The following is a 25,783-nucleotide window of genomic DNA, read 5'->3' as shown; positions in this document are numbered from 1 at the left end:
AGCGACCCCGCACTCAAGCTGGTGAGCCCATGCTCAAGCTGCAACCTTGGGGTTTCAAACGTGGGTCCTCAGAATCTCGGGCCAATGCTCTATTCACTGTGCCACCGCCTGGTCAGGCTCCATGATACTTTTCTTGACTGCAGTGTCTGCATGTGGAAAAAGCAAGACTGCAAAACCATACTTTCATATTTACTATGAATTTATATATTTAAATTTACATCAACTATGTGTGTGTGTGTAAAAATATTTAAAATAGACCAGAGCAATATAAACCAAGTCTCAGAGAAATAGTTATAAGGGTTACAGGGTTACAAGTCAAAGGGTACTTGAACTTTTTTATAGTGTACTAGTTTCTTTTTTAAATGAATGTATTCTTATGGTTGTATAATTTTTATTATACAGAATTTTAAAGATAGAAATATAAGGGAAGCTAATATGCCAAGAGCTAAATCCGGGCATTGAAAATATATATAAGCATATTTTTCTTCTTTAATTTTCAAAATAAGAAAGAAAAAATAATGTATGGACTATGGACAGTGGTCTGTATCTCCTGGTGTTGACACCTTGATGTTTATAGGTAAGCAGTCTTCCCTTTTGTCCTTGATGGAACTTTGCTCTTCTCTCTTTTGTCCCATTTCTTTTTGGGAGTTTCTTTATTTTATATGATGAAGCAGAGGATACCAATATTACCTAAGTTTAAATTCATAAAAAGATTTATAAAAAACATCCTGTTTCGGCCCTGGCCGGTTGGCTCAGAGGTAGAGCGTCGGACAAGTGTGTGGAAGTTCCAGGTTCAATTCCCGGCCAGGGCACACAGGAGAAGCACCCATCTGCTTCTCTACCCTTTCTCCTCTCCTTCCTCTCTCTATCTCTCTTCCCCTCCCACAGCCAAGGCTCCATGGGAGCAAAGTTGGCCCAGGCACTGAGTACAGCTCTATAGCCCCCACCTCAGGTGCTAGAATGGCTCTGGCCACAATGGAGCGATGCCCCAGATGGGCAGAGCATCGCCCCCTGGTGGGCATGCCAGGTGGATCCTGGTCAGGTGCATGCGGGAATCTGTCTGACTGCCTCCTTGCTTCTAACTTCGGAAAAATATAAAAACAAAAACAAACAAACAAAAAACATATCCTGTTCAACGCTTCTAGCCCTGACCAGACTGTGTAGGAGGGGCCGGGGGGAGGGGTCTGGCTCTGTGCTCTTCTCCCAGCCTCAGTTTGGGTCTCCCATGCTCGCTGTTTGTATGGCTGATGTATTTATTGGGATAAGGATAGGTTATACAGCAGTAACAAATTAACCCACAAATTTTAGTGGAATAGCACACCAGAAAAGCTTATTTCTCACTTGCACTACATATTCAATGCAGCTTTGGGGGTGGGGACAGAGCTCTGTTCCATATATTCACTCAGGAACCCAGGCTGATGGCAACCCGTCATCTAAAATATCACTTACAGGGACCCATCCTGCACTAAATGCTCCCTCCCACAGCCTGCTGGCCAGAATCAGACATATGCTCTCCACCTTAACCATAGAGGGGCTGAGAAATACGGGGGAAGGGGGCATGTGGATAATTGTTCAGCAGGGAATGTTTCTGACCCAGCTGATTTATTTGCTTTGAGTGTGACACCACCAGATGGACTTGGACATGAGTCAGAGTGCCAGAGAAACAGACCATTTCACGCATCCCTCTTGAGGTGGTTCTTAACATGTATGTCAGAATCATTGGGAAGCTGTTTCTTTAATTTAGAAATTAAATTGAATGGGGTGACATTGATTAATAAGGGTACATAGGTTTCAGGTAAACAGCTCTATAGCATTTGGACTATTGATTGTGCTGCGTGCCCATCACCCAAAGTCAAATCATTTTCCATTTTCCATCACTGTATATTTGTCCCTCTTTACTACACACACACACACACACACACACACACACACTTCTTGTGGCAGAGGCAGAGAGAGTCAGAGAGAGGGATAGATAGGGACAGACAGACAGGAATGGAGAGATGAGAAACATCAATTCTTCCTTGCAGCTCCTTAGTTGTTCATTGATTGATTTCTCATATGTGCCTTGCCGGGGCGGGGGGGCTACAGCAGACTGAGTGACCCCTTGCTCAAGCCAGAGACCTTGGGCTCAAGCTAGTGAGCCTTGCTCAAACCAGATGAGCCCACGCTCAAGCTGGTGATGGCGAGCTCTGGGTCTCGAACCTGGGTCCTCCACATCCCAGTCTGATGCTCTATCCACTGCGCCACCGCCTGTTCAGGCACCAGGAAGCTCTTTCAAAGGACCTATACCCAGGCCCTTCCATGAGCCACTGAATCACTGAATGGGATTTGGGACCTGCAGAGCCAGAGGCCGCAGCCATGGCCATGCAGGTTTACATTGAATTTGGGCAGACGCTAAAGGAACAGTGGAGCCAGAAAATAGTAGGACATTCTGTTTATTGAAGTCTCATAACACAGACGAGCAAACAGGCCAGGAAGACCACTGCCCTTTCTCCCTCCGGACTCACATGGACTCACAGGTCCCTACAAACAAAACAGCGCTCCCCAGACAAACAAGCCAAGCCCCTCAGCACACTTTCTCTCTCCCTCTTCCTCTCCCTCCTCCTCTCCTTTTCTCTCTCCTTCTCCCTCTCTTCCTCTCCCTCCCTCCTCTCCTTCTCCCTCTCTTCCTCTCTCCACTCTCCACTCTGCACTGTGCAGCAAAACAGGCTGGTGGAAAAAACCCTCCTCCCGCAAACAATAGCAAACCGTGGTCCCTCCCAAGCAGGAAGGCAATCCAGTTTGCAATCTGCCGCCTGATGGCAAGCTCCGCAGCTGCAGCCTTCCACAGACACAGCGCTGCACCAGTACAAGCCAGCAAACCCAAAAAAACCATTTGTTTACCCAAAAGGACCCCAGCACACTTCCAGATTGTGATCCCAGCAAGAGCTCAGGACAGGAAGGAGAAGGCAGTGCCCTTCAGGTGTGCACTGGGCATGGGCCCAGAGCCTCACTGCCTGAAGATAGAGTGAAACATAGAGGTCCACAGCTTTTCTGATCCTTTCTACTCACCTGGCCTGCTCCTCCTGGGGCCCAGAGTGTGGCAGGGATGAGCCCTGCCTGTGAAAGACAAGGGTTCTCAGCCCTGCTCTTTCCACTCACCGGGGTCACCTGAGTTGGGGGAGGGAGGGCAGAGAGGGTGTGCTGTCCTGGAACTGGGCAGGACACGGCACCGGGGACTCTGTGGGCACGGAGGCATCGCCTGGCGCAGGGCGGAACCTCCATGCTCACCCAGTGAAGGAAAAGTTTTACAAGGGACCCTTACTGAGGTCTTTTTTTTTTTCAATGCAATCTTGATAGAGTTTATTTTTAAGGACCTGTTTATATTGATAGTATTAACATTCTTTGAACATCTGCAGTCTAACATACCCCTCACAGATTAAGAACAAATACCCCTGAAGACACAGCAGGACCTAAAGCCTAAATTATAACACTGGACATATTTCGAGCACCTGTTTGTGATAAGCAATGATGTACACACTTCTCACTTAATCTGCACCAGAACTCTACGAAATATTATTTCTATTATATCCTTTTTAGAGATGAGAAGACTCAGGCCCACAGAAGTTTAATAAGCTTGTCCTGGTCTACACTGATGTTCTCTTGGCATCAAAACTTAGGTTCTGGGCGCCTTACAATGGGATGCAGTTCTTACTGCTCTGTGGCTTGAGCTACTTTCCTGTGTTCTCTTCACCTCTTTTCCCCGTTCTGTTTTCTGCTTCCACGCAGAACAGAAGTCAGTAAACATCCTCTGTTGTAATAGCATGGGTGCCGGATCCCTTAGGGTCGCTCACCTCCACCTTGCCGGCATTCTAAGACAACACAGGGCAAAGGCACACTTTACTTTGCAAAGGGCTTGCTTCATAGAAGGTAAGCTTTTTGTGCTTGTATTTTATTTCTCTTGAGTTCAGCCCTGCAGAGCATGCCTAGTAAAACCAGTCGCCTCTCCTCACTGTAGTTCGAGGAAGTTTTAAGTGGGATACAGACAAAATAAATAAATAAACCCTCAGAACTATGATTCATCTGTGTCTTCTTCGAAAATAGTTCCAGTTACTCTACAAGGGCTTCGTGGCCTGTTGGTGCCGTGGAGATGATGAGGTAACGTGTGTAGCTGTAGTCACCAGGGTTTGCTCAGCTATCCTTGGATCCCTGCACAGAGGAGGTCAGGCTGCTCATAGGCGCACTCCTGACTATAAAGAAAATAGCTGACTCTGTGTGTTGGAAAGCTGGTAAGAAATCAGGAAGGCAGCCAACACGCTGACCTCATCCCCGATGCAGCCATTTTGATAATCCATCTAGGTTCTGTAGTGGGCGGTAAAACAAAAGAGAAAACAGTGCCCTTGTAACATCTTCAGAGAATGGAAATGCAGTTGGGTTTGTTCTATTTTGTAGCCTCTCTTCTGATTCAGCTTTCTCTTAATTGCCATTAACGATAAAAGATTACTTTCCTGAAACACTGTGTAAATGAGATTTATAGGGAAGAATATATTTTTTCTGTAAATACATTCTGATTTCTAATTTGAAGGCTCCAAAAAAAAAAAATCTCATAAAGTTTCCAATAAGAGAGTGGTTCTCTGCAAAATACCCACAAAGCCTGGACTTCCAGGAGGCAGAACTGCTGCCCTGAGCTCAGTAAGTGGAGCTGTCCTGGCCCAGCGATGCTCACCCTTCCACAGTGCAGACACCGTCTCAGCCAGCTCCATTACACAGGGAAATTATGAATTACAACCTAATTGCCTGATACTACAACCACCCAGTGAACGCTGCTGCGTATCACACGCAGAGCAGACTCGTTCTTTCATGGCTAATAATAATGTTTCTACTCCTGCTCAGGACTCCGCAGCCACCTTTCATTCCCGCGTGGCACTCAGCTGTGACCCACAGTTACAGATGACCCACAGTTACAGCAGACTGGCTCATCTTGTCTGTGCCCCTACAGTTGTCCCAGGAGATGGGAGCGTCCAGTGGCTGACCCACTGTACACTTGTGCTGGCCTCATTGTTTATTTTCAGTGAACTTCCCCCCGTTTCTGGAACTCACCTCCGTGCCCTTCCCACCTGATCTTCACCTGGGACACGCACCTCCAGCCCCACGCTCCCCACCCTCCCTGTGCTCATCTGTGTATTCACTGGCTTTCATTTGTTTGGTTTAATTTGGCCTGCAGGGCACAAAGATAAGTTAATTACATTCCTCTATTAAAGGCACACTCATTGATCCATGAAAGGTCTCTCCTTTAATTTATTCCTTTTCTATCCCATTTCCTTCCCCCCATTTTATATGTGTTCTTATACAATACCCAGTGGTTTATGTGCTGTTTTTAATTCACATAAATGTTATTATACTATAGATGTCTTTTATTTTTTTCCTCCCTCAGCACTCTTATTTTAAGTTTGTCCATATTGCGGACGTGTCTAATGTGGTAACCCACCATGATGACTAAGCCCAGCAACCCGACCTCCCACTACCGCAAGCAGAGCGCCCCAGGGCACACAACCTGGCACACGTCCCCTTCGGTCCTACATGAGTCTTTCTGGGATGCGTGTCCAGGAGCGAGGCCGCAGGTCCTAGGGTGTGCATCTTCTTCCTGGGACCAAGTCCAGCAGTGCAGTTTCCAGAACGGCCCACGGTCCACCCATTCACCGGCATCACGGGAGGGCCCCTCCTGGCCCTACATCCCTGTACTTTTTGTGCTTACCATAATTTCTTTTATCCCATTCTTTTTCTGGATTTAAGATTCTTGTTACTGAAAATCATATATCCTTAGGAAGTTCTTTCAGCAAAGGTCTTTGGGTGATGAGTTCTCTTTTGAGAAAGAGGGAGAGAGAGAGAGAGAGAGAGAGAGAAGAGAAGCATCAATTTGTAGTTGCATCACTTTAATTGTTCATTGATTGCTTCTCATACATACCTTGACCAGGAGGCTCCAGTCGAGTCAGTAATCTCTTGCTCAAGACAACGACCTTGGGCTTTAGTTAACCTTTGAGCTCAAGCCAGTGACCATAGATTCATGTCAATGAGCCCATGCTCAAGCTGGCCACCTCGGGGTTTCAAATCTGGACCCTCAGCCTCCCAGGTCGACCCTCTATCCACTGCTCTGCCACCAATCAGGCAGATGAGAAATTCTCAATCTTTGTTTGAGAATGTATTTTTGCCAACACACTTGATGATAATTGTATAATTCCCTTTTGCTCCTGAAGCAAAAGCACATATTTATTATCTATAATTCTGGAGGTCAGAAGTCCTAAATGCCTCTTACTCACTGAAGTCAGATGTCGTCAGAATTGGTCCTTCTGGAGCCCGAGGGGTTCTACGCCCTTCCTTGTCCAGCTTCTAGAGGCAGCCAGTGATCCTTGGTGTTTTTTTTTTTAACAGAGACAGAAAGAGAGTCAGAAAGAGGGATAGATAGGGACAGACAGACAGGAACAGAAAGAGATGAGAAGCATCAATCATCAGTTTTTCATTGTGGCACTTTAGTTGTTCACTGATTGCTTTCTCATATGTGCCTTGACCGTGGGCCTTCAGCAGACCGAGTAACCCCTTGCTCGAGCCAGCGACCTTGGGTCCAAGCTGGTGAGCTTTGCTCAAACCAGATGAGCCCACGCTCAAGCTGGTGACCTCGGGGTCTCAAACCTGGGTCCTCGGCATCCCAGTCCGACGCTGTATCCACTGCACCACCGCCTGGTCAGGCTGATCCTTGACTGTTGCCCCTTCCTCAGTCTTCAGCAGGACGTCACCTTCAAACCTCTCTACATCGGACACTCCTGCTTCTCTCTTACAAGGATCCTGTGACTAGTGGTTCCCGGGAAGCTTATCCAGGATAGTCTTTCCATCTGAAAATGCTTAAACATTCTTACAAATACCCTTTTGCCATTTAAGGTAACACAGTCATGAGTTTTCAGGTTTAAGACATGGACATCTTTGGCGGCCATTTTCCAGCTTACCACAATAGTCTACCTGAGTATCGAGTTTTAGGTTGACAAATGTTTTTAAAATTCAGCAGGTCATACTGAGACTGACACTGTGTCAGACACCATTCAAGGTGTTGGCAATCTAGTAGTAAATGAAACAAACCAACAACACCCTGCCTAAGGTGTCTATCTCTCCCACTAGACAGCTTTTAAGACGATCTCTTTATCATTTTTGCCCCCTACATTTGCACTACAGTGTTTCTAGATATGCAGTTACTTTGTCACCCTCCTGTTCTAGTTAATTTTAGCAACATAACAAACTACCCCAAATTTAGGGACCGCGTGGTTCTGGGGGTGACTGGACCGCATGGTTCTGGAGGTGACTGGACTCCATGGGCAGTTCTCCCTTGGGTTCAGATGTGGTTGCAGTCACATGGTGTCTGGAGTCAGAGTCACTTTAAAGGCTTTTCTTATTTATATCTGGTGGCTGAATCTGGCTATTGTCCAGGGCTTAGCAGGGACCCACACGCATTCTCTCCGTGTGGCTGCCTCATATTGGAGTGGCTGGTTTGTAAGGGCCAGCGTTCCAAGAGAGAACTGGGCAAAATATCCCCTGTTTGAAACTAGCCTCAGAAGTTACTTAGTATCACCTCCACTATGGTCTGTTTACTAGATGTAATTTCTCAGGCCAGACACATGCGAGGGGAGGGGAATTGGACTCCACCTCTTGATGGAATAAATATCCAAGAATTTGCTGACAGCTGAAAACTGTCACACCTACATCTGGAACACTCATCTACTTTCTTTTTAAAGACTGTTTTTCTGTCATTTCCTATGTTCTTTTTTTCTGGAACTCCTTTAAAAGTATGCTGGAGCCTCGGCAGTCATTTATGTCTCTCATCGACACTTGCATCTTTTGTATATTTTTACCTCCCCGGTGGGGTTCTCATTAATTTCTTCGTACTCTGTTCCAGTTCATAATTCTCTCTCTCTTTTCAATTTTATCCAGTCTAGAGTTTAACCAGTGCATTGGTTCTATTTCATTGATTACATCTTCTGCCGGCTTTTTTTTTTTTTTCTTATCTACCTATTGTTGTTTGAAACTGCCTATTTTTGTTTCATAATTTCTTGTTCTTTATGGGAACTCTTTTTAAAAATCTCTTTAAGGATCATAAATGTACTTATTGTGATGTCATTTACTGTCTCCTTTGTTTTTCTGTCTTCTCAGGGGAATCCATCCCCCGGTTCATCCTCCTTCCTCTGCAGTAGTGCCGCCGTGTCTAGCAGCTTCGTGGTCCTGGGCTCCCAGTCATGGGAGGCTTAAGCCTCCTGTTCCCTAATGACACTGGGCGATGTACAAATGAGGCCTCTGAGGCAATACATGGCCTGGCAAAATCCAGAGCAGTTTTCACTGTTAATGTGTAAGACTGGGCCCTGCGGTATGCATTTGGACTCCACCTCCAGATATGTCATGGGTCTGGGACTTGAATTTCTCCTTGTTGGCCTCTCCGCACGGTTCTAGGGTTGCTCTCTGGCTTCGTGGGCAGCAGGACTCTGTCACTTTTCTCAGGTGGGTGGGGCAGGAAGGGTCCAGGCTCCATGTGGCGGATCAGCCCCACAGCTGACCTGCAGGGGCCACCTCTTCATCTCCTGCGCCCCCCAACCCCGCCATGAACGCTCTCCGCCCTGCTCTCAGTCCCCGTGGCTCATTGCGGCTGCGCCTCCCTCCTCGCTTCCTCGCTTTATTTTTCACTTCATTTTTGGCATCTGGAGATTTTATTGCGTTTCTTTTAAACTTGGCAGTGGATTTCTGTCTCATTGTTTCTTTTTATGCAGCGTTTCTATGCATTTTTAATAGGAGTGCCTGTTTATTTTAGCTGGGGCTGTCGTGCTGGAGAGTTTCATTTGTTCTGTGTACAGAGAGTTACTCCTCCTGTTTTCAGCCTACTTCTCATTCTTGTCCTTTGTAGTACCTGCCAAAGCAAGACTCAACCCTGCCAGCCTTCTTCTGGGGAGATTGGCCACCTCCCTGGGGTGTTTTAGAGAATTTGGCTTTCTGAATTCTGTTTCTTTCATCAGGACTCGTCCTTTCACTTTGCCTTTAAGAAATGTGCCCAATTCCTCTTTTTGCTAATGCCCCAACCACATTCTTTTCACCATTATGGTTTTCATCTTTTTTATTCTATACTATTATTTTCACAAGGCATCCAGCGTTGGAAGATAACAATGCATTTCTTCAGTCTACCGTCTGAATGAGCGGGCTCAGCCGAGCTCTCAGCGCTGTGTAAGTTGTTTCTCTCCCTTCCTTTTTGGTCCTAGGTCAGCTTTCTTCTTCATTTCTGACATCTCCTATCCCCCCTCACTCCTAGCAACGACCTTACCTCTTTTCTCTTAGAGAAACAGAAACTACCAGGTGGAAACCCTTCTAATTCCCATCCTCATTTCCAGTCTGCAAACTCATCTTTCTTTTTTTCTTCTTCTTTTTTAATTAAGAGGAGGGGAGATAGAGAGACAGACTCCTGCATGCGCCAACCAGGATCCACCCAGCAACCTCCATCTGGGGCTGATGCTCTGCCCATCTGGGGCCATGCTCACAACCAAGCTATTTTTAGCACCTGAAGCAGAGATTCTACAGAGCCATCCTCAGCACCTGGTATGATGTGCCATGCCCTGGGCGATGCATTCAAATGGAGCATGGCTGCAGAAGGGGAAGAGGGAGGAAGAGAGAGGAGAGGGAGGGGCAGGGGGGAGAAACAAATGGTCTCCTCTCCTATGTGTCCTGACTGGGAATCGAACCCTGAACTTCCATATGCTGTATTGATGCTCTATCACTGAGCCAACTGGCCAGGGTTGCAAACTCAGATTTCTTATTGGCTATCCTTACCTCTCTTCTTTCTCTCCCAGAGCAAAACTGTCCCCTTATTACTGTCTTCCACTGAACCTTAATTTTATTACATCTACAAACACCATACATATTTCAAAATAAGGTCACACTATGGCTAGAACCTCGACATATCTTTTGGGGGAACACAGTACAACCTGTAATGGTTGAGTGTAAAAGGATCTAATAACTGTGTTTCTTCCCCTCCTAAGCCTTACTAGGCTGACCAAGCAACCTATCGCCTTCATTTCTTTGCATGCATTCATTGGAATTAAGATACTCCCAATGGCAAAATCAAAAGGGAAGAAAAGGCTGTTTAACTCAACCAGCTATCCCCTTTTTTCCATGATGGAATCATTCCACTCCCTTCAGCTGGATTTCTTTCCCTGCCTGACAATCATCATTAAAAAATAAAGCGTAGAGTGTTGGCCTGGTGTGTGGATGTCCTGGGTTCCATTCCTAGTCAGGCCACACAGGAGAAGCACCCATCTGCTTCTCCAGTTCTCCTCCCTCTCACTTCTCTCTCTCTCTTCCCCCCTTCCCCAACCCCTCCCCTGCTTCCTTTCCTACAGCCATGGCTTGACTGAAGTGAGTTGGCCCCAGGCACTGAGGATGGCTCCAAGGCCTCTGCCTCAGGTGCTAAGAAGAGTTCAGTTGCTGAGCAATGGGGCAACACCCCAGATGAGCAGAGCATCCCTAGTGGGCTGCCAGGTGGATCCCAATCAGGGAACATGTGGGTGTGGGTGTCTGTCTCCCTGCCTCTCCTCCTCTCACTGAATGAATGAATGAATGAATGAGGCATAAACCAAAATAAACATGTTTATCATTGTTTAGTTTTCAAAGCTTTTAAAAAGAAAATGGATATTTGGACTTAGAAATTATTTTAAGCATGTGTGCCTGTGCACAAATACACTGTGGAAAATGACTAGAAGTAAATGTCTCTAGATAGTAAGAAAAAACATAGGTGCTTTTTCTGTTTTCAGTGTCATCTAAAATTTCCATACTGAACATGTTTTGTTATAGTGCTTAGTAGTGATTAGAAGAGGAAACATTTTTAAGGCATGGGAAGTTTTAATGAAGTTTTTATAAATTGTGCAGGACAACTTGTATTTTTTAAAAAGCAAGATGAGTGGGCCAATTTGTATGATAGGAACAAACCACTGCTTGTTTTGTGAATGATTCAGACACCCTTTAGATTTTGGAGTGGTGTTAACATTGTTAATTATTCAGGACCTAGTCAGACTGTCACAGCAGTAGAAACTGACATCCACCGTCTTCACCAGGGAGGTCTCCCTGAGGCCAGGAAGCTGGCCCTATGGGAAATGGGCCCCTCCTTCACATACTCCGTCAGGAAGCATCCACACAACACCCGGGCTTGGTCTGCGGGGCTCCATTCCAGGATGGGCCAGTAACCTCTCATCAGCAGTACCATTTAGCTTTGACAGGAGTGACAGGAGTGTGTTCTCTTTCAAGGTCAGCCCTGTGTCTGGTGTGTTACGAGGACAACACACGTTGCCGTCAACCCACAGATACTGGAAGCCTCAGCAGGGCGTTAGGCACTTTTTTAGCTGTTTCACTATAGAATGCAATTTGCTCCGAGGGAATTTTCCTATTTGGTTTCTAATATGTTGATGAATTATTGAAATTTCAATTACTTTTGGTTCCTAATTTAGCAGGATGGAGACATCCAAGAGACTTAATATAGAAGCTTTCCAGCCGCTTTAGAGAAGGGTTTTCCTGGAAGGATTTGGGCGCTGGGGCTGGCAGGGGTGAGGCTGTGCCCCACCTGTGTCTGGGACTGAAGTGCTATGTGTCCTTGAAAGTCCCTTAGTTAGAGCCCCTGACCAGCAGCACCAACATCTCCTGGGAGGTTATTAGACATGCAGATTTCTGAGCTTGGTCCTCATCTCCTCAGCCAGCATCCCTGGGGTGGGACTCCCCTTGGGGCATTCTGGTGCACCTCCGAGTTAGAAAAGCACTGCCTTAGCTGTCCTGGTGCTAATTCTTCCCAGAAGAGCCTGCCACCCATTTGTAAGGGCCCATGGATGCTGTAATCAGTTTGCCCTTTAAGATAGATGTTATCCAAGTGATAAAACTGTGATCAAGGTCATGAGGAAGACCAATTTCTGCCAACTGTCTTCACTTAGTTTGAACACTTCTCCCTTTGCTACTGAGCCGTAACCATAGAGAAGCAGGATTTGGACATTTAAATTCTGTGCAGGTAAATGTGTGTTCTAAATGTCATTCAAAGGTCTCTGTCTTTCATGTTTATACAAAAGCACTATTTAGATATTCCTTCCCACTGCCCCAGGGATAATCCATGTCGAAGTCCCTGGGGAAGAGCTGTGGGTGCCGTCTCTATTCAGCTTGGCCTCGCCTCCTCGCCAGCACAGATCTCCCTTCTGCGACATGCATATTGAATAACCTGCAGTTATGCAAACATAGCATGTCACCATGATCCCTGTGCTCTTGTGTAAGCTGTTCTCCTAGCCCAACTCACCCACCCCTCACCAAAGCCAGCCCCTTACTCCTCTGCTAGGCCCCTGTTCGCTGGGGAGACTGCTCAGTACCATTCCCTCCTTCTCACTTCCCTGAATTCCAGATGGAGTCCCCTTCTCTGCTTCCTACACCACTTCAGATAGACATTTATAGCACTCAGTGTGCAGTGTGTGCAAATTATTTGTCTCTTTCCTCTGAGCCCTGGGTTCCATGAAAACGGAGATTTCATCCTGGCTTCTCCATTTGCAGTGCCCAGGACGGCACCAGGCACATGAGGCGGAATGAATAAACCACGCCTTAAAGGCAATCATCCCACCTCTGCTGGAAGCTTCCAGTGCCTTTGACAACGTGTTCATCTCATATTTGTGAAAAACAGATGATGCCAGTAGCAGGTCTAGTTAAGGGTACAGTGACACTTATGTGGACTCAACCAACTTAGCTTTGCAGTGAAGCTGATCCTTTGATGTAAATCAACGTCCTGCCATCCACCCACCTGGCGGTTTTTCTCTTTGGCCAGGGAAACCACCAGCTGTGTCTAAAGGCATCATTATTTCAGGTGCGAGAGCTTCAGACTCGACTCCAGAGCGTGCAGGCCACAGGGCCCTCCAGCCCGGGCCGCCTCACGTCCACCAACCGCCCCGTTAACCCCAGCACTGGGGAGCTGAGCACCAGCAGCAGCAGCAATGACATTCCCATCGCTAAGGTGAGGTTCTGGGGGTGGCGGGCACAGCCCTGTCACCGGGAAGCACCGGCCTCCAGCGGGCGTGGCTGCTGTACAGGCATGAGATCAGCTCAGATGGCCCCGAGGGGCTTCCCCGGGGTCTCGCTCAGGCCTCCTACACTGGAGCTGCGGGGGGGGGGAGATAACCCACTAATAGTTTTAAGTCTCTTTCAGCTGCAACATGGACCCCAGCTCTCATTAATCAGCCAGCTGGAGCGTGTCACACTGACAGTCATTGTGGAGAGAGAGATGTTCTGTCAGGTTCCACAGTACCCAGGGGTAGATGGAGATGTACTCTGAGGACTCAGGGTCAGCCCAGGAGGGCTCTCTGAGTGATGAACCATAGTCTGCCCCTCGTAGGACTGACAGCCCCGCCGGCAGGGAAATAGGTTATGATGGGCAGGCCGTGGCAGCTGTGAGAAGTAGCCCCTCCCGCTCTTTGCCACAGCCCCCGCTTGGTATGTTGACTCAGCCCCGGGGAGACTGGTCATATGTCTCCTCTTCCCTGGTAGCCGTCTCCACAAGAAGATTCGTTCTCAACCATCAGATTGAGTAAGTTAGGCCAAAACAGTGTTTCTCAACCAGAAGTGATTTTGTTCCCCCCAAGGATATTTGGTCGTGTCTGGAGACGTTTTTCATGGTCAAAACTGGAGTGCGACTAGCATCTTGTGGCTAGAGGCCAGGGATGCTGCTACACGTCCTGCAGACACAGAACAGCCCTCCCACACACACGACAAAGATGATCCAGCCCAAAATGTCAGTAGTGCTGAGGCTGGAAAACTCGGGGTTCAGTGGATGGTAGAAAAATTAGACAGTCATTTTTAACATATTAATCAGTTTAGACACCGTGGTTAACCAGTAGCCCTGTATAAACAGTCTAAACAGTTTATCTAGGGTGTAATATGTCCTTTTTTTTTTTTTCTTTTGATAATTTGTTGTTTTGCTTTTTCAGATTGCTGAGAGGGTAAAGCTATCAAAGACCAGGTCCGAATCTTCGTCGTCCGATCGGCCAGTCCTGGGCTCAGAGATCAGCAGCATTGGGGTATGTGTTCCTGCGAATCCAGGCAGGACAGTTCCCAGTAGAGCTACACAGACAATGGCTTAGACATGATGGAAGAACTTCCAAAATCTGCTGCCAGTAAACCAGTTAGTTAACATAATAAATCATACTCAGTTTCCTTCCAAAGAGATTAAAATATATAGTGGTTTCCACATGGTGAATTGCTTCTTCAGCTTTAAGGGACACTTCTTCCCTCTCCTTGAAGCCATTCAGAAATGATTTAGGTCTAGTTACTGCTTGAACTATCTGCTTTCTCTCCCCCTGCTCCCCAGAGACGGAGGGATTCAGGAAGCTCTAAAACAGCTTCCCCTTTTGCACATCCCTCTTGAAAGGCAGTGTGCTCTCCCATGGGGATGAGTGCTGCCTTTGAAGTGCCGCCCAGTGCTGTGACAGACCAGGGCCTTCTAGCCCAGTACCAGAGTGTTCATTTGTAGAGCCTGCGAACTCCCTGGGGCTGAACGCCAATGGACCGTGGAAAGGCAGGAGTTCACATTCCCTGGGGGATACCTTTTAGGATTGGAGGTGAAGTTAGAAGGGCAAGCTGTTTGATCCTCGGGTAGAGAGAGCCTGAATAGCACTTTGAAGGCCCTAATTTAGAATTCCGCACTGCACAGAAATACCGGGCATCCCAATTCCGTGCCACATCCAAATTTTGGAATTAAAGGAGTCGGCTGCTCTTCTTGGCTATAGCAGTCAGAAACAAGGGCCTGGAGTGGCGGGGGTTTAGGACAGGGGAAGGGAGTCCAGACTCTGCTCAGTGTCCACAATTGTAGGGACTCAACAGAGGCATCGTCCCCAGCAGCGTATATTTGGAGGATGCCGCTGTGTTTTGATCCTGTTTATTATTGCTTTCACAGCACAAAGGTAGCTTTTTATATTAGAATCATATTATACGCACTGAGAAAGATCAGGGCAGCCATCTCCTGGTGCCTGGTCCTCAGGAATAGAAGCTTTAAATTGTTTTGCATGCAAAGCATGCCTGGGGGGTGAGTGTCCCTGAAGGGACACTGCTCAGCGAGGGGTTCATGCTCCCTCACACAGGTGTCCAGCAGTGTGGCGGAACACCTGGCCCACTCTCTTCAGGACTGCTCCAACATCCAAGAGATCTTCCAGACACTGTACTCACATGGCTCTGCCATCTCTGAAAGCAAAATTCGAGAGTTTGAGGTGGAAACAGAACGGCTGAATAGGTAAGGAGAACCCTGTGTGTGTGAGCGGTGGTGGGCGCTGCCCTCCCCGCCTTTGTAGAGATGGTCAAAGTAGGCGTGTGCGTTGTGACACAGGGACGTCGTCGGGCCGGGCGGGTGGCGTTTCTGCCATCTTACTAGTCACAGGATTGTTTACCGCAAGCAGTCAGGGCTGGCTTCGTGGGCAGCGGGAGGCCCGGCATTTGAACGCACGGGGCTTTGTACTTAGAAGGACCCACACTAGCTTTACTGCTCTGCTCTCACCATTTTAAATTCTTAATAATTTATGAACAAGGGGCCCCGCCTTCTTATTTGGCACTGTCCCTCGGAAATTGTGTCGTAATTCTCGGAGCTGTTCGTGTAGAATGACAAGTAGGTCAGAGTGACAAGATGGCCACCAAGCGTGCGAGCCTGTGCTATCGAGAGCCACGGAGGAAAAAGTTCCAGGATGCTGAGTCAGCATCCCAGGGGCGCCCAGAGGCACCGGGAATCAGCAAAGGCAATCTGATGGAGACGTTCAGGATTAACTGGGTGTTCTGAGCTTAACCCTTCCTGCTCTGAGGTTACCTAATTTTCGTTGCGACACCTTAGTTTTCATTGATTGCTTTCTCATATGTGCCTTGACCACGGGCCGTCAGCAGACCGAGTAACCAACCCCTTGCTCAAACCAGCGACCTTGGGTCCAAGCTGGTGAGCTTTATTTATTTATTTATTTATTTAGTTAGTTAGTTAGTTAGTTTTGCTTAAGCCAGATGAGCCCACGCTCAACCTGGCCACCTCAGGGTCTCGAACCTGGGTCCTCCACATCCCAGTCCGACACTCTATCCACTGCACCACTGCCTGGTCAGGTGAGTTTACCTAATTTTGTTTATGCTTTTCACAAATGTACACAGCCCTCAGTTTCTAGATCCTACCTTACTTACAATAGTTTTACTCTATAAACCTTACTATATAATGGGTTGGGAACTTATGGCTCATGAGCCAGATGTGGCTCTTTTGATGGCTGCATCTGGCTCACAGACAAATCTTTAATAAAAAAAATAATAATGTTAAAAATATAAGACATTCCCATGTATTACAATCCATTCGTTTCCTACTGCTCATGTTCATGGTTGCAAGTGGCTGGAGCCAATCACAGCTGTCCTCCGGGACAACACCAAATTTTTATTGGATAATGCCTAACGTACACAGGTCATTGTATGGCTCTCATGGAATTACATTTTAAAATATGTGGCATTCATGGCTCTCAGCCAAAAAGGTTCCCGAGCCCTGCTGTATAACCTTGCATTATGGATTTTTCCCAAGTCTCAGGACAGCCGTAGTTTGAGTTTGCCCTCCTGAATTTGGGCAAAGGCCGGCTTGTGGGTCATTTCAGCAATGAAAGACAGCTTCCAAAAAAGCAGAGAAGGACCAGGGCCAAACCATGGTAACCGCTCTGACTCAGAATCTGTTCCTCAATGGCAGAAAGGACTGTCAAATCTCAAGTGAGTATGGCACGGCTGCCTTTACCTACCAGTCTTTAATGGAAAAGCATAGTAAGAATTGGAAAGGCTTATGAACTAACCAGGAAGACATGCAGATCCCATTCCCCATCTACCATTGCTTAATGCCTTTCCCCTTGTGTGTGGCAAACCAGAATAAATTTAATTACTGTGCTAGTCCTTTCTGACTTGAAGCTGTTTAATATAGTGCTTGAGAACTAAGGAAATGTGGCAATCTAGGTCATTTTAAATCTTGAAATTAAACGGTCTCCTTATTAAATCCAAAATACTTAAGAGTGACAATCCTGATGATTACCTTGTAGCAATAAAGAAATAGCCCTCTTAGTATTACAGGCATGAGAGTGCTTAAAAATGGAAGTAGATACGCCCTTTGCAGTTTGATGAAGTCAGATGCCTTCAGACCTTGTTTAGTGAAGATCTCCTCTCTATAGATTCTGAGATTTAACAAGCCTACCGTGTAGTTGAACTTGGGGGAGTCTCCTTGCTCTTCATTTATATGCACCTAGGAGAGACCAAAGAAGGAGGAAATATTTGGTGCTTGTAGCTCACATTGTTGCGGTGTTTAACAGTTTACAAAGGGCTCTCACAGACAACCACTTAGTCATCAACTCGGGAGGGCAGAGTAGTAGTCCCGTTTTGCAAATAAGAAAACAAAAGCTTCCAGAGAGAGTGCCTCGTGCTATTTAATAGCCCTGCTCTTCTACCTTACCTCCATTGTCCTCTTTATGATCATAGCTGCAGCTACAACGTGGGAGTTTTTTGTTTTTTTTTGTTTGTTTGTTTGTTTGTTTTCATTTTTCTGAAGCTGGAAACGGGGAGAGACAGTCAGACAGACTCCCGCATGCGCCCGACCGGGATCTACCCGGCACGCCCACCAGGAGCGATGCTCTGCCCACCAGGGTGCGATGCTCTGCCCATCCTGGGCGTCGCCATGTTGCGACCAGAGCCACTCTAGTGCCTGAGGCAGAGGCCACAGAGCCATCCCCAGCGCCCGGGCCATCTTTGCTCCAATGGAGCCTTGGCTGCAGGAGGGGAAGAGAGAGACAGAGAGGAAGGCGCAGCGGAGGGGTGGAGAAGCAAATGGGCGCTTCTCCTGTGTGCCCTGGCCGGGAATCGAACCCGGGTCCTCCGCACGCTAGGCCGACGCTCTACCGCTGAGCCAACCGGCCAGGGCCCTATTTTTTTATTATTTTTTTTTATTTTATTTTTTTATTCATTATAGAGAGGAGAGAGAAGGGGAGAGAGAGAGACAGAGAGGGAGGGAGAGAGGAGAGAGAGAAGGGGGGAGGAGCTGGAAGCATCAACTCCCATATGTGCCTTGACCAGGCAAGCCCAGGGTTTCGAACCGGCGACCTCAGCATTTCCAGGTCGATGCTTTACCCACTGCACCACCACAGGTCAGGCTTTAATCTAACAGTATATCTTCATATCTGTTACTTAACTACATATCGCAAAGTTGGAGGCCTATTGCACTTCAAAAAATAACAGCCTTTAACTTTGGGGGGTGTGTGCAGGTGTCATACGTACTCAAAAGTGCTTCCTTGTTAAATAAATCTGTGTTAAGCACGTACTACGTGCTAGGCTATTTGGCATGCAAAGGGAAGTAAAACCAACAAGGTCTCTGCTCTGATGGAACTTATGTTTTGTTAGGGGAGCTAGACAAAAATCAAATAAGATCAGAAGAAAGCTCCAAGTAAATAGGACCCTGTGGTAGAATAACAGGGAAGGCTGATTTTTTGATAGGTGGCCAGGGAAGGCATCTCTGAAGAGGAAATGTTTAAGTTGAGATTTTAAGGGGAAAAAACAGAGCACCCATATGACAAAGTAAGAATTGTCTTATGGGCCAAGTTATCAACCTCAAGGCTGGAAAGGGGTTGGTGTGAAGTAGGAACAGTCCAGTGGCCAACTGAACTAAAATAGAGTGAGTAAGAGGAGGAGTTACGTGAGACAAGGTGGCAGGGCCGTCAGGGTTGGGTATGGTATAGATTTGAGGCCTTGGGCAAAGTTTACTCTTTATTCTAAGTGTCACTGAAAGTCATCAAAGGGTTTTAAGTAGAAGAAGAACAGATCTAATATAAAATGTGAAAGACCACTCGTATATGGGGCAGGAGCAGAAGCAGAGAGAGTACGCAGGAGACCAGCGTTGCCAAAACGGAGATGATGAGAAGGGTCAGGGTCAGGATATGTTTGCTGGTGAAGTCAACTGCAGCTAATTTAGATCTGGGTATGAGAGAAAGGGATGCTTTCACCTGTGTGGCAGTGGCATTGACCGAGACAGAGAAGATAGGGGAAGACAAGTTTTGGGAAAAATCAAGAGTCCTAGTTGGGAGTTTTAAATTTGAGGTGTCAGTGTGACGCCCAAATGGAAAAATCAAGAGACAGCTGGGAGATGGGCACTCAGAAGAGAGGTCCGGCTGGGGAAATTTAAGTACCTGTTAAAGCCATGGTAGGCTCTGGACAGTTGGCTCAGCGGTAGTGCGTCAACCCGGAGTGTGGAAGTCCCAGATTCGATTCCTGGCCAGGGCACACAGAAATACCCATCTGCTTCTCCACCCCTCCCCTTCTCCTTCCTCTCTGCTCTCTCTTCCCCCCCACAGCCAAGGCTCCACTGGAGCAAAGTTGGCCCAGGCGCTGAGGATGGCTTTATGGCCTCTGCCTCAGGCACTAGAATGGCTCTGATTGCAACAGAGCGACGCCCCAGATGGGCAGAGCATCGCCCCCTGCTGGGCATGCCGGGTAGATCCCGGTCAGGCTCATGTGGGAGTCTGTCTGACTGCCTCCCCATTTCTAACTTCGGAAAAATACAAAAAATAAAAAATAAAGCCATGGGACTAAATAAACATCCCCCCAGGGAGAGAATGTTGATAGGGCTGCGGACTGAGCCCTGAAGAAATGCCAACACTCACAGATTTCATAGACGGTTAAGGAGCCAGCAAAGGAGACCATGAAATGGCCTTTAAGGCAAGAAGAAAACCGGTAGAGACCTGTCATGTCCCAAGAGAGGGAGGACATTTTTAAGAGGAAAGAGTGGCCCATTAACACAGGTTACCTGAGAAAGCCCCTCAGATGGTTTTAGCCACAAGGAGGTCTGTGAGCTGAGTAAATGGTTTGATCTGATTAGTTGGGGACGAGACATACACAGGAGCAAGTTGAGTAATGAGAAAGTCGGACTGTATCAAGTCTAAATGTGAATAAGGGCAGTAAAGTATGTTCTTGTAACACCGTACATTGAACTGACACTGGATTTGCCTAAGCCTCACAGTTATCTTAATTATACACTCCCGAGGCATCTCCCATGGAGGTAAATGTCTTCATATTCTGTTCTCAAACATGTGGTTATAAGATTGATTCTCAAGGCAAATGGCTTCGAAGCCTATTAACATTTCAAGGGTCACTTGCATTTGTGTGTGTGAAACCCTCAATCTCTGTAAAGCCTGGTGGTGAGAGCACTTCAAATGGGTGTGTCCCATGGAAAAAGAATCATTGTACCCGAAGAATCAGGGTCCTGGGGCAGAAAATGGAGATGCTGGAGACAAGTTTTTATGTTTGTCATGAGCTCATCTGCTCTGAATTTATAGCTCTGATTCCTATAAACCCTAATGTTCCCATTGCTTGTCCTGCCAGTGGTCAGCAGCTGCAGGACTGTCCGACCTGGAAGGGACTTTGGATGCACTCAGCAGTTCCTGGTCCACTTCCCTAGTGAGATCTGTTAAGCAGTTTCTTGTTCGCTCACGAATTCATCTTTTGCATCTGCTCTGTACCTAGTGACTAAGCACAGGGTCTGGGGTCAAACCACCTGGTTCAAACTCCAAGACAAGGTACTTAACTTTCCTGTGCTCTGCTCCCTCTTCTGAGAAGTGGTGATAATAATACAAAGGGCTATTGAGAGGTTTATTGAGCAGCAGCTCAGCGAATGGTGGCTGTGACTATACTGCCGCTCTTCTTCTGTCCCTGTGGAGGGTGGTTTATTGAAGTTTGCCGGTCGTGCCTCTCATGAGGGCCTGAGGTCGCGCAGTTGGCTCCTCTCCCTGGTAATCCCTAGAGCACAGGGTCAGTGGCCAGGTGGGAAATAACTGGGAGCTTCTTTACTTCTAATTCACACAGAGTTTAGTAATTCTTTTATTGTTTCATGTCAGTTACATTTGCCAAAACATCTGACACACTTATATCCTAACATGCATTTCCAGCCTGAACCCAGTTTAGACAACTAAAATATTGGCACATTCATTGTGATCCTAGTATGGAAAATATTAAAGAGATTTTTCTTCCTTTGTAGCCGTATTGAACACCTCAAGTCCCAAAACGACCTCCTGACCATAACCCTGGAAGAATGCAAAAGCAACGCCGAGAGGATGAGCATGCTGGTGGGCAAATACGAGTCCAACGCCACCGCTCTGCGGCTGGCCCTGCAGTACAGGTGGGGCGTGGGGCGTGGGGCGTGGGGCGGGGGGCGGGGCGACTGTCCTGCAGAAATGTGTTCCTAGAGAGCGGGATTTTAGAATACTGTGGGGTTGGACCAGCAGATACTAGCATGGTACATATGGAAAACCAATGAGCACCCTTGTAACAATTAAGAAAGTTAGAGTATTGAGGATGGTGTTAGTACACAGGTATGTTTTGCTAGTATATTCAACTTAAATATAATTTCACTCAAGTAACATCATTCAAAATATCAGTCTTTGTATTACATAGCCATTTGTTCTTTCCAGTGTTTATTCATATTCGTCTAGGTTTTACATTGCTGTTAATCTGGTACATTCTGTCTCCTCAACGTGCTATAGTTCTGCAGTGTTGCTTACGAGTCTCCATTTATTTTAAATGGCTGTATCCCCTGCATGAAGTTTAAAGATGGTTATTTTATTTACTCATTTCTGTAAAAGACTTTTGCACATTTTAACATTGAAGATAATTCTGTGGTGGATCTTTTAATGCAGATAATATCTTCATTCCTTTTAATATTTTCCTCAGGATAAAATTCCTGAAGCAGGGATTATAGGTCAAAGAATAAGAATATTTTCATAGCTCTTCAAGGCACACTGCCAGTTTTTTCCCCATAAAAAAAAACAAGCCAATTTAAATAGCTACAATGCACTCATTGATGAACAAGTGGTATATGAATGTACCGCTTTAAAAAAAATACAAGCCTGACTAGGAGGTGGCTCAGTGGATAGAGCGTCGGACTGGGATGTGGAGGACCCAGGTTCGAGACCCCGAGTTCGCCAGCTTGAGCGCGGGCTCATCTGGTTTGAGCAAGGCTCACTAGCTTGAGCCCAAGGTCACTGGCTCAAGCAAGAGGTCACTCGGTCTGCTGTAGCCCCCTGGTCAAGGCACATATGAGAAATCAATGAGTAACTAAGGAACCGGAACAAAGCTTTGATGTTTCTCATCTCTCTCCCTTCCTGTCTGTCTGTCCCTCTCTGTCTCTCTCTCTAACTCTCTTTGTCTCTGCCACAAAAAATAAAAATAATATAAAATAAAACACAAAAAACTCGTAGACACAGACAACAGTATGGTGATTACCAAAAGGGAAAGAGAGGATATGTAGTGATGGAAGGAGTTGAGTTGAGGTGGTAAAGACATAGTGCAGTGTACAGATGCTGTATCACAGAATTGTACACCTGAAACCTACATAATTTTATTAACCAATATGACTCCCAATAAATTCAATTAAAAGAAAAGGAGGCCCTGGCCGGTTGGCTCAGTGGTAGAGCATCGGCCTGGCATGCAGGAGTCCTGGGTTCGATTCCCGGCCAGGGCACACAGGAGAGGAATCGAACCCCTTCTCCACCCCTCCACCCCTCCTTCCTCTCTGTCTCTCTTCCCCTCCCGCAGCCGAGGTTCCATTGGAGCAAAGATGACCCGGGCGCTGGGGATGGCTCCTTGGCCTCTGCCCCAGGCGCTAGAGTGGCTCTGGTCGCGGCAGAGCGATGCCCCAGATGGGCAGAGCATCGCCCCTTGGTGGGCATGCCAGGTGGATCCCGATCGGGTGCATGCGGGAGTCTGTCTGACTGCCTCCCCGTTTCCAACTTCAGGAAAAAAAAAAAAGAAAAGAAAAGGATATACCGCTTTTATTTTCAGCCTCATCAGCTTTGGAATTTATTTTTAAACTACTGCTTTTTTAAATAGCTACAAAGCTATGCCATATGATTGTTTTCATAGGTTTATTTTCTTAGTGTCGCCACTTAGGCATATTTGCCAGAATCTCAGAGTAATGACTGTATCTTACTCTTGGCATCCTCTAAAAAGTTCAATATGGTTTTAAGAAACATTGTTTTTTCAAGAAACAAAAATCAAAATAGACAAGACCAAAGCTAGATAGCGTCATACTTATTTACAGACACATCGAAGTGAACAGATAACCCAGCGTGGATAACCCTGGAGACAGGCTGCTCTGCACCACAGCCCCTTCCATCCTCACGGGCGAAGTGGTGTCCCAGGGTCTCCGACCCGGTGTGGATGACCCTGGAGACGGGCTGCTCTGCACCACAGCCCCTTCCATCCTCACAGGCGAAGTGGTGTCCCAGGGTCTCCGACCCGGTGTGGATGACCCTGGAGACAGGCTGCTCTGCACCACAGCCCCTTCCATCCTCACGGGCGAAGTGGTGTCCCAGGGTCTCCGACCCAGCGTGGATAACCCTGGAGACGAGCTGCTCTGCACCACAGCCCCTTCCATCCTCACGGGCGAAGTGGTGACCCAGGGTCTCCGACCCGGAAGGAGGAGCTGCCCGCACCCACAAATAGTGCCTGGGCCCTTTTCCTTATCTCTCTGTAAAGGAAGATGAAAGTAAAGACAGTCAAAACACAGATGGTCTATTGACTAAGCGTTGAGCTGAGCAATATTTCCCCTGCTCAGCTTGGAGAAGCTAATCAGCTGTTTGCTCAGGGGGGATTTTTGTGGGCTTCTTGTCCCAGACCACTCAGGCATTATACACGTGCTCCACCTCCTGTGCAGATGAGGGTCCATGTGGGGTCACCAGTGGCAACGAGAAAGGGATCACTGTTTGATCCTCTACCTGAATTTTTTCTTTTATAGAAATCCAAACTCAAACTCTTGTCAGAGATTTTGTTTCATGAGACAATTCCATAAGCATCTGATAGAACTGCGATAAAGGGAGCTGTCCCCGATCTGTGCTGCCCAGTGTGTCTACTGCAACCAAGGAACTGAATTCTTCATTTCATTTATTTATTATTTTTTTAATGACCACATGTGACTAGTGGCTACTGTATTGAATAGTGTAGATCTATGTCAAAATAGTCTCCTATCTGAGGTATAATATCAGTTGCTTCTTATTACAGTAATACACTACTATATTAATATAGTATAACTATTATTTTTTTTTTCATTTTTCTGAAGCTGGAAACGGAGAGACAGTCAGACAGACAGACTCCCGCATGCGCCCGACCGGGATCCACCCGCACGCCCACCATGGGGTGACGCTCTGCCCACCAGGGGGCGATGCTCTGCCCATCCTGGGTGTCGCCATGTTGCGACCAGAGCCACTCTAGCGCCTGAGGCAGAGGCCACAGAGCCATCCCCAGCGCCCGGGCCATTTTTGCTCCAATGGAGCCTTGGCTGCGGGAGGGGAAGAGAGAGAGAGAGAGGAAAGCGCGGCGGAGGAGTGGAGAAGCAAATGGGCGCTTCTCCTATGTGCCCTGGCCGGGAATCAAACCCGGGTCCTCCGCATGCTAGGCCGACACTCTACCACTGAGCCAACCGGCCAGGGCCCAATATAACTATTATTATGTCACAGTTTTTAGGGTCAAGAATCTGGGAGTGATTTAGCTGGGTGGTTCTGACTCAGGGTCTCTGATGAGGTCCTGGTCGAGCCATCAGCCAGGACTTCGTCATCTGCAGCCTTCACTACGGCTGGCGGCTGAGCTCTGAGAAGGCTCATCCCCAGTGCATCGCTGGCTCTTGGCTAGAAGCCTAGGTTCCTCACCACATGGGCCTTCCCATAGGGCTGCTCAGGTGTCTGCAGGACACGGCTCTGGCCTCGTGCAGAGAGGAGGATGAGAGAGAGAAAGTGCAGGAAGAGAGTAACCAGAGTGGAGGTCACTGTGTTTCTTAATCTGATCTTGACAGTGAGCTGCCATCATTTCTGCCATATGCTTGTAGTCACACAGCCCAACCCTGGTTCAGTGTGGAGCGGGACGACGTGAGGGGGTGGGTACCTGCATAGGAGGCTGTCTTCTATGCCTGGAGCCAATGCCTGGAGCCTTTCCCTCTTAGCGGGTCATCCAAAGGGCCACAAACTTGCCTCTCCACGTCTATTGTTTCTTTTGTAATTTCTAGATCCCAAAGTTAAAAGGCGGGGGGCACAACATAGCAGAGCATGCCCCTGGCTTTGCCCAGGAGGCCCAGGGGCAGGTCTGGGGTGGTGGGACCCCGCGGGGCAGAGCTGCCGGCAGGCACCGGAGCTGAGGGTGCCGCGCTTCTGTTTCAGCGAGCAGTGCATAGAGGCCTACGAACTCCTCCTGGCGCTGGCGGAGAGCGAGCAGAGCCTCATCCTGGGGCAGTTCCGGGCAGCCGGCGTGGGGTCCTCCCCTGGTAAGTGTGGGCCGAGCCCGTCCCTCTGCCTCATCTCGCCCCTGCCTCTGCTCTTCCGCCCCCTCCTCGGCTCTGGCATTGGAGCGAGCACCTCCGCACAACATGAAACTCGCTTGTCAAGTGTGTTTTTCATTTTTTTTCCTCATGACTGAATGAGTAAATTGTTTATGTTGAGTGCAGTGAGAAGTGGAGTGGAAACAGAATTACAGGCAAGTTAAAACAAACAAGCCCTCGTAGGGAACACACACTCCCCTGCCGACAGTGGGGCCAGATGGAGCGCAGGCCCGTGTGTGATGCAGGGACTGGCGTTTCCACGGCTCCTCTCCGTGATGCTGGCTGTAGAGATCCCTTTGCTGCCGTGTGGCCTCTGTCTCCTCACACAGCTTTTGTTGGCTGTGCTCTCTCTGCGGGCTTGTTCCTTTGCAGAGTTTTGAAGCATGA

General features: G+C 47.6%; 2 protein-coding genes across 4 annotated transcripts in view; both read left to right on the top strand.

Annotated features, from left to right (window-relative positions):
- Positions 1-25,783, top strand: part of LOC136334176 (uncharacterized) — a 399,355-nt gene that overhangs the window by 85,179 nt on the left and 288,393 nt on the right. The window lies entirely within an intron of this gene.
- MCC (MCC regulator of WNT signaling pathway) overlaps positions 1-25,783 on the top strand; it is a 550,138-nt gene that overhangs the window by 464,563 nt on the left and 59,792 nt on the right. For all 3 annotated transcript variants that reach the window (XM_066274073.1, XM_066274074.1, XM_066274075.1), the window contains 5 exons: positions 12,881-13,027; positions 13,998-14,087; positions 15,147-15,295; positions 21,071-21,211; positions 25,239-25,342. In XM_066274073.1, the coding sequence (XP_066130170.1) occupies positions 12,881-13,027; positions 13,998-14,087; positions 15,147-15,295; positions 21,071-21,211; positions 25,239-25,342 (631 nt within the window). The remainder of the gene's footprint in view (positions 1-12,880; positions 13,028-13,997; positions 14,088-15,146; positions 15,296-21,070; positions 21,212-25,238; positions 25,343-25,783) is intronic.

This window comes from Saccopteryx bilineata, chromosome 4, assembly GCF_036850765.1.
Source record: "Saccopteryx bilineata isolate mSacBil1 chromosome 4, mSacBil1_pri_phased_curated, whole genome shotgun sequence".
Taxonomy (NCBI): Eukaryota; Metazoa; Chordata; class Mammalia; order Chiroptera; family Emballonuridae; genus Saccopteryx; species Saccopteryx bilineata.
The sequence above is the reverse complement of the archived record's forward strand: the minus strand, read 5'-3'. Positions and strand labels throughout refer to the sequence as shown.